The sequence below is a fragment of the Geospiza fortis genome, unplaced genomic scaffold (genome assembly GCF_000277835.1).
Source record: "Geospiza fortis unplaced genomic scaffold, GeoFor_1.0 scaffold53, whole genome shotgun sequence".
Lineage (NCBI taxonomy): Eukaryota > Metazoa > Chordata > Aves > Passeriformes > Thraupidae > Geospiza > Geospiza fortis.
The window spans coordinates 516452-525673 of NW_005054305.1; the positions used below are offsets into that span (position 1 = coordinate 516452).

General features: G+C 35.9%; 1 protein-coding gene across 1 annotated transcript in view; it reads left to right on the forward strand.

Annotated features, from left to right (window-relative positions):
* Window positions 1-9222, forward strand: part of LPIN2 (lipin 2) — a 29887-nt gene that overhangs the window by 14115 nt on the left and 6550 nt on the right. The window contains exons 5-16 of the mRNA XM_031066533.1: window positions 199-322; window positions 955-1276; window positions 1519-1618; window positions 2401-2588; window positions 3781-3874; window positions 4209-4278; window positions 4378-4467; window positions 5180-5262; window positions 6368-6512; window positions 7242-7390; window positions 7846-7932; window positions 8226-8228. Coding sequence (XP_030922393.1) covers window positions 199-322; window positions 955-1276; window positions 1519-1618; window positions 2401-2588; window positions 3781-3874; window positions 4209-4278; window positions 4378-4467; window positions 5180-5262; window positions 6368-6512; window positions 7242-7390; window positions 7846-7932; window positions 8226-8228 — 1455 coding nt within the window. The remainder of the gene's footprint in view (window positions 1-198; window positions 323-954; window positions 1277-1518; window positions 1619-2400; window positions 2589-3780; window positions 3875-4208; window positions 4279-4377; window positions 4468-5179; window positions 5263-6367; window positions 6513-7241; window positions 7391-7845; window positions 7933-8225; window positions 8229-9222) is intronic.

Sequence of the window (9222 nt, forward strand, 5' to 3'; positions counted from 1 at the left end):
TGATTTTGGTTTTAACCTAATTTCTCACCATTTGAAAACCCTGCTGGGCTTCTTGCCATGTTGCCAAATAATTGACGCTCTGTTAAGCTGTTGAAAACTCTACCAACAGTAGCTGGACAACAAATGCATTAATGCATTTTAAACACTGGCTTTCTTTTTTCTTTTTTTTTTTTTTTTTTACTCTTATTGATTTGGTAGCCCTTTCTCTGAGCAAGTCTGCCCTAAAAGTGATTCAGAACTAGAAGTTAAGCCTGCTGAGAGCTTGCTCAGATCTGAATCTCACATGGAATGGACATGGGGAGGATTCCCAGAGTCAACCAAGGTAAATGTCTTTATTGTCTCTAACTTTGTAACTCACTTTAGGCATATTTAAGGCTTCGCTAGGAGAGGATTGGAAATCTGCTGCTGTTGTTCAGATACAGATGAAATGGGGAAGTAGCAGCCCCTTGTGGCAGGCAGAGAGAGTCAGCTTTGTTGAGTTCAAAAGTTGCTCAACAAAGTAATCCCAGAAAACCTAGCAGTGAAAGTCTGAAATTTTTGAATTTTTAGTCAGAACCCAAAGGAAACAATTTAAGAAGTTAATTGTCTTTATTGTAGAGTAAGTTCTGTTTCATTCTAGAGGAACTGTGGCCTTGATAAGAGTAAATTTTGTATCTAACAAAGGCCCTGGTAAATCCACACTTAAACTTTCTCCTTGCTGTTGTTTGATCAAGTCAGTGCTTTCTCTATGCCAGTTTCTTTACTGAACTTGTAAATAAGCTCCTATGAAAATTCTTTTGCAGGGAACTTTGCTAATATGGTGAAACATGTTTTATGTTGCTACCGTACTTGTTTAAGTTATTTTCTGGTTTCTGTGTGTGATGAGAACTTGTACCATGAGTACAAATTGAATGTTTAGAATGGAGTGACACAAACAGGTGGAGTGAAAGGATTGACTAGACTTTTGTTTTTCAGATAAGTAAGAAGGAAAAACTGGAACATTGCAGAACAGCTACCATTACTCCATCAGAGAAGACTCATTTTAGGGTTATCCTCAGCTCTGATGAAGTTGAAGATGATGATGATGTGAAAGATTCTGTCTGTACAGTACTGAAACCTGAGCCAAGAACTCATCCGCTCCTAAAGCAGATGGATGTTAAAGACTCTCTTGCTTCTGCAATCATAGAACCTCAACTTCCATTGCCAATGGATGGGGATCATCAGTCCAGAATATTGATGGATCCTTTACCAGAAACAAAACCAACAGCAAAAACTGACTCTCCTTCAAAAAAGAAAGGTATGGAATAAAGCTCTTGATTCTTATCCTCAGTGTGATCTACCAAACTTGAGATCATAGTGGAAAAAGTATAAATGTGCCTTTTCCATTTTTTCTATTTTAAAATTTTATGTGATTAAAATTATAATGAAACTCTGGAACTTAAAAATCATACAAATAAGTGTGAATCTTCCATGATTATATTTGTATTTAATATGTCTGGGTAACTTCATTTTAGTAATCTTAATTGTTAAAATTAACAGGGGTGCACAAGCGAAGTCATCATCAAGGCCCCGATGATATTTACTTGGATGACCTAAAGGCTTTGGAACCTGAAGTTGCAGCACTCTACTTTCCTAAAAGGTAATTTTGAAGTAAAATGCTGTAAATCTGGGTAATTCTGCAGTTGCATGACTTGCATCATTACATGTATTATTTATGTGCCAGTTCTGATAAAAAGAATTGGACTTCAGGGTTTTAGGCTTTTGTGAAGTATTCAGTACTTACCTCGTTGTGAAAATTCTAATTTCACATTGAAAGATGACATGGAAGGGGACTACTGAGAGTTTTCTGCTTTGTGGAACCTGCATGTTCTGCAGACAGAGGGGAGTACATTTAAACTGCTTTTGTACAAATACTCTTGTTCATCCATATTGTAAAATTTCATTGGATCAAACTAGTGACTCCAGCCTTAAATGACAGTGTGATTTTTTTTAAAAAGGTCATTTTTCTTTTCTATTGTACATTCTGCAACAGACAGTGTTCTAAAAACACAAAAAACAGTGCCCTTTTTTCCTTTTTCTTACTTTGCAACTTTCTGGTAAAGATTGAAGGGCACAATATTATTCTTCAGAAGTAGAATACAGAGGATGTTTTTTTCATTTAAATCCAATTTAGGCAAGAAATGCAATTATTGCCAAATTGGGGGGATGTTAGGAGAACTGGAAACAATCTGCCGATGTTATGAAGGGTTGGTGTTGGATGTGTGTTCCTGGGGTTTTTGTTAGGTTGGTTTTAAATTTATATTGTGAAATGATGTAAAAAATTCAAAGGCAAGATTTTTTGGGGGGAGTAATCGTATAGTGTGTTCTGTAACCTAAGATCTACATTTTTTTGCAAGTAAAATACTTTTCACTTTCCTTTAGTGATTCTGATCCTGGCTTCAGGCAGTGGGCAGAGTCAGATACCCTTTCTGGTTCCCAGTCACCCCAGTCAGTGGGAAGTGCTGCTGCTGATAGTGGTACAGAGTGCATGTCTGATTCTGCTATGGACTTGCCTGATGTTACACTTTCACTTTGTGGAGGTCTCAATGAAAATGGAGAGATTTCTAAAGGTATGTGAAAGACTAAAGTATAAACAGGAATAGAGCTCAGGCAGCTAAACAAATGAAGTGGCTTGAATGCTCAGATTTCCTTCTTACAGAACTTTGGCTTATTAACTATGCTTACATTGAGAAAAGGGGATAGAAAGTCTTTAATTTTTCTAAAATTTTCAAGCATTTGCCAAGCAGAGATAGCAGAATTGAACTTCATATTAGTCAAGGACACTTGATGTCTTGAGAATCTTTGTGTCTCCTTTTTCGTACTATATATTATTTATCTGACCAACTACATTGGTTTCTGGTTGCCAGTCCTTGCTTAGTCCTATGTAAATCTTAACAATTCATTTTCTTTCCAATTGCCTGACAATTTTTCTTATTTTTCAGGTTTTTCAAGTGATTAAAAACTCCTTTGTGTTGGACTATATTTTCTGATCTGCTTCTATCCTAAATGATTGTTAACCTCTAGATTTTTACTAGCTGTTTTTTTTCTCTTAACACTTTAGTCTATTTACTATTGAAGTTGTATGTATTTTTGAAGGAGCTTTTAGGAGCATGAAATCTTTATGGACATATACTGCAGTGTTTTAACACTACTTTTTTAAATGGTCATCCAGTCTCTAATACTTTAAGTGACATTTAGGTGCTTATTAATAAAGACTCAGGACTGTTCTTGTGGTAACATGATGGCAATACTGGATTTGATTGGAAAGAAGGATGTCTTGATTGCAGGGATCTTACACTAAATCATGGATTTCTGCAAACATATATAGAAACTAGTTGTAAAAAGGCTACTTAGTGATAGTAGTAGTTTTTCAAACCTGAAAAACTGGCATCACCCTTCCCCCTCTTTTTTCTAGTGTAGTATGTAGGCCCCTTACCTGCAGTCATAATTTTGGAAGAAAATTTGCCTAGACAAGCATGGCTTTCTTTCTCCAGCCTTTGAACTGAATTAGTTCCTCCTTATCCTTCCTCTTCTAATTTCTTAGTGCTCTTTACTATGACTGTTGAAGTGATTCAAGGCTTTTTCTGTAGGGAGGAGGCAGTCACAGGACCCTTGACAGGTAGACCTCAATTAGCACATCTTTAGTGATGCTGCAGGATCAGCACTCTGAAATGACAGAAAGGGTTTTCCTAGATGTAAACTAATCAGACATCTTGGGATTTTAAGTTATTACTTTCTAATTAAAATCTCTTTCTATTGCAGAAAAATTCATGGAACATATCATTACTTATCATGAATTTGCTGAGAACCCTGGACTCATAGACAATCCTAATTTGGTAATACGGATTTATAACAGGTAAATTCTCTGTCTCTTGTAATTAGGTTATATAAAATCCCATTTCAGAGCTGGTCTCTGAAGTGAGCATGTTTCTCAGCTTCCATTGCAGTTTGTGTGTGAATCTGTTTGAACCAAGGATTTGCATTAAATTTAGCTTTAGCTTAAGTGAGATTTTTTTCCTGTAATTGCTACTGATGTTGAATCGTATATATTAAAATGACTCTGCTTGCAGAAAATGTTAGTGCTTGGTAGCAAATATATGTTTTCATCGACACAAGGGCAAGTTTTTCATGCTGATATTTATTGATCTGTAGATTTTGTAATATCTTACCAATAACGTGTTTTAAAACAGGTATTATAACTGGGCATTGGCTGCTCCGATGATTCTGAGTTTGCAGGTGTTTCAGAAGAGTTTGCCTAAGGTAAATAGATAAATGCATACTTAGAAAATTTTGTATGTAGTAACACCTGATTATTTCTTTGTTTTTCTATACTAATTAAAAACATGTCTAATTTTTCAGGCTACTGTTGAGTCTTGGGTCAAAGAAAAGATGCCAAAGAAGTCTGGAAGGTGGTGGTTCTGGCGCAAGAAAGAAAGCATGACTAAGCAGGTGGCTGAGACCTATTGGGATTTTTTTTCCCCGTTAGGTGTTAAAAGATAAAAAAATAGTTATTTGTCAGAAGTACCTCAAAATGCTGTTCATATAGCTCAGTATCACTGATGGCCAGCTGATGCTGCAGCAGCTGTAGCTGCATCTGTTAATTTAGCCTCAAATACTGCATCATTGCCTGGTGCTTTAGTTGCGTTAACAAAATTTATTGTATCTGCCTGTTGTGCGTTATTCTTAAAATTCTTTCTTCTAAGCCATAAGCAGTTATCAGAGCTGCTCTTCAGTCACTGCAGTGTGTTTTAGGAATGTACACACAAGTAAGTAGGTGCTGCACTGCATAATACTTAAGCTGAGACCCCCCATTTTAGACTAAATTAAGCTTTCTAAACCTTGAGTATAGGCCCTCAACTTACTTCCCCACAAAAGAGTGATGTATAAGCTCAAAGGTTGACAGCTCCTTTTAATGCTAAATTTCTCATGTTAAACTAGCAGTTCCTAATTTCTGGCACACAGAGTTTTGTCTCCTGAAATAAGAAATAGCTTTAATAGAAAATTTCTTCATAAGCATCCTTTTTAAAAATAACTTTTAGAAATTATTATGCAGAATGGTGATTCTGAGACTTAATATAGTTTATGTACTATTTTGGTAGCTGTTTTTAACTTGGATTTGTTAAAAATGGCTAAAATATTCTTTATTATCATGTTGCTTTAGATACCAGAGGCAAAAGAGGGGAAAACTGAGATGCAAAGAGCAAATGAACTGCCAGCAACTATAAAAGAGCAAGTTAATAGTAGGTGTGTTCCTGTCTGAAGACTTATCTGTGGACTGAATAGTGCCTTTTTTCCTCTTTTTTCTTTTTTTGAATGAAGAATTCAGTAGTAATGTACTGTGGGAAAAAAGCATGTAAGCTACTGAAGAGGAACCAGATGTGTATAGCAAACAACTCAGCAAAATACTGTGGCAGCAAACATTGTAGGAACTACAAATACACTACAATTATTTCCTAAATGCTGTTGTGTTTATTTCTTAAATCATAACAGAAGTGACAGAAATACATACATGGTAACCTTTATCAATAGGCCACTGCTCTGTAAATACAGTGATATTGTTTCTGATACACTTTGTAATACTTTTTTTTCTTTTGTGAAGGCCTAATATTGTATTAATAGTTTGAACCATGTGGAATTTTTTGTAACATTAAATGATTGAAACAATAAAATAGCATTCATCACAGTGCACATGTTGCCCAAGTTGTGGTAGACAGCTATCAGTGCTTAAAAGCACAAAACTCTCCCATGGTAGGGTATTTATTATGCATATGCATATTCCTGCATGATTTTGCAAAGGTAGTTGTAAATGTTGGTTTCTTAAAAGTTTAAAGAACGAAATATATTGTGATTTAATACTTCAGAGAAACTAAATACTGCTTTTAATCTTGAACTCTCTAATGAGCAGGAAAATGAGTCTGTGAATAACCTTAAAAGGTGAGCTGCTCCACTAACACCTACAGTTTAAATGCCGTAGTAACTGAGTCCGCTTTTTTTAAAAACGAAGCACTGCTACCCATTCAGTGTCCCTTTTCATCTGCAGTTTACCTAATTCATCAACACAGTATTAGTGACCACCTGACACTGTGTCTCTACTAAACCCATTGTGTGTGGAGCCAGCTGGGAATAGTCTTGTTTAGAGCTCCACCAGTACTGGCATTCCAAGTCTTACTTGCTTACTGGCATGTACTGGCTTTATCTGGGCATTCACTAGACCATAGACTTCCTTTATTTGTGCTATCAGGTAGCAGAAATCCTCAGCATAAGCAGAAATTACTCTGGCATAAGCATCTTACTCTGTTAAGGAAGGATTTTATGTAGCTTACATTGATTCTGGTTAATGTCATGTTAGGCCTCCAGAGGATGATTCTTCTAGTGATGAAGCATCCCAGGAGTTGAAGGAATCCCTGAAAATGGATTCTGCCCCAGCAGAGCATCCACCCCATGGGAACGTTCCATCTTATAAGAAGTCACTTAGACTGTCTTCTGACCAGATAGTAAGTGACATGCCTGTCTTGTGTGTAGGATGATTCAAAATCCTTAAAAAAAAATTCTTTTAAAAGAAATTCAACATGTATTCCTGTGCAAGGGTAGGCAGCTGCAGGGAATTTCTGATAATTTTTTCTGTAGTGTTTTTTTAAGAATCTGTTTGGATTAAAAAATAGTAATTTCTTATGACGTTCCATAATCAAACTTAAGATGTTGCCAGAAAAGTGGCATAGTTTGCTTCTGCAGTTTGGATATCCTGGGATCTGCACGTCTGTGTAATAGCATACATTTAAATTGATGTGCAGTTTATTCACCGTGGTCTAACTTAACTTAAAATTTAGTTCTGCTACTGTCTAAATGTATGATTTTCATCAGAGAAGAATTTTGAGGAGAGCATCCACTAAGTAAACAATACTGTTGTGTCCCGTGGCAAACTGGGAGTTCAGTTTGATAGTGCTGCAAGTCTGCTATAGTAACAAGAATTAAAGTGGCAGAGGGTGAAATACCTGCTGCTGTAGGCAGTACAAGAACTATGCACATACACATGTACCCAGGTTGGAACAGACTTGGACAGCAAAACTGTGCCTGTGTTAAACCGTGGTTCACTTTTTGTTGAGTTAATCAAGATAGACAAGGAAGAATATACGAGCCATTTTGTGCAGCTCATTTATGATTCCAAAATCATAAAAATTTTAGAGATTGGGCAGCTTACATTTCCATTTACTTTTATTCTACAGGCAAAGTTGAAGCTCAGAGATGGCCCTAATGATGTTGTATTTAGTATTACAACCCAGTATCAAGGGACTTGCCGTTGTGCAGGAACAATATACCTCTGGAACTGGAATGATAAAATCATCATATCAGACATTGATGGAACAATAACCAAGTAAGTATCTTAGGGGATTTTCTTTCTTTGGTTTTTTTTTAATCTTGCTTTATTGATCCTGCTTTTCAAAACAAGGTAAAGAAGCTTTATTTAAGACAACTATTAAAGGATGTTTGTTAATAACATTGCTTTTTATTTTAATTTGTACTTGCCTTTAAAGCAAAATAGAAAATATATTTTAAAATAATAATGCCAAGATGATAAGATTTACCATGTGATTGTTCCCTCTATTAGACTTCTCCAGGTTTAGCAGCCACAGGTTAACTTGGAAACTGACTTGTATTGTATGACCCCACTAATTGCTCTGTCTGGACTATTTATTAATTCTCTATTGAAATTGTTAGAACCTTCAGAAATATTTCTGTAAATATTCTTTCTAAATTGTATGTTCATTAGTGGTTGTCTTTAACAAAACTCATGTACCACATGTCAGGTACCTTTGATTCTCCTTTTAGGTCTGATGCTTTGGGGCATATCCTCCCTCAGTTTGGCAAGGACTGGACTCATCAGGGCATTGCAAAACTCTATCATTCCATAAACGAGTGAGTATGCAATCTATGAAACAAGTAGGATTTTCTGGAATATGGGAATTAATGTATAAGTAATTGGATAGTTGTTAAAAATTACTCAGTTTATTAAAATTAACTGGTCGAAATGCTGGAAGTGAGCAACTTGTGTCATACACAAATGAAACTAAGTTCTTTCCACGGATGTATACTTTTACAGCAGTGCAAGCCACCACTTTTACTGGCTCCCTTCTCAGACATTTTGTTCTGCATTGTAGCTTTTAAAAACTGTGTGTAATATTTTCATGACTTAAAGAGAACCATAATAGAAATCATTTCTCAAACATGCATGTCTGTTTTCCACCAAATCAGGTTGGTCACTAGCCTTTCAGAAGTATCATATGGCATATATTTTAAACTAAATAGTGTCCTTCCAATGCATTAGTGTGTTCTGGTTTAATGGGTTTGCTTCCAAAGCCAGGTGAATGCTCCTTAGGTTAGATTTTATGTTGTGGAACAACTTATTTCAAATACAGTGATGCCAGAAATAATACTTGCTAACTAGGATGATCAGGTGTTAGAAACTTCAGAATTAAATTAAAATAATCAACTTTATGACTGTTTTTTAGTAGTCTTTCTTTCCACAAAAATATTTGGGGTCTTAGAATATATTGTTGGCCTTCATGTGGCCCCTTGTGCTTCATGGGAGATAACATGAATGTTACTGTTTTGTTGGGTTTTGTTTGGGTGGCTTGGGGTGGGTGTTTTTGTTTATTCAGTGCATAACAGAAGAGCAGTTCTGGAATTATTTGCCAAATTGAATCAAGTCTTTGAAAATGCACATAAACACTTAAGCCTTTTGTGCATGCAGTAACTGTATACAAATCTGTGTAACAGATGAGCATACAAAGTCTGCAGGAAGAATTTAGGGGCTTAATGAATGCTTGTTGTTGTCCATCGTTTACTCAGCACTGCAAATTCTGCCAACAATGTGAAAAACACAGGAGATCTGGCACCCATTATTTTGTGATGCAGATAATTTAAATAATTGCTGTCATCCTACAGCTGGGCTGAAAGAAGCTGAATAAAACCAGTGTGGCACTTATTTAAACACTGTCTAGTCTACCTAATTGTGTCCTCTGACTTTTACCATCCCTATTATGTTTGCACTTCCTGTTTCTCAGTTTTGATTAAGTTGTGTATTCAAGCTACTACATGCCTTACAGATTCTTTTAACAATAGAAAAATCTTTCCCTTGTGTGTATGCAGAGCTCTGCAGCAATTCAGTACCTAAACTGGTGCCTCTGGACATTGCTATAATTGTAT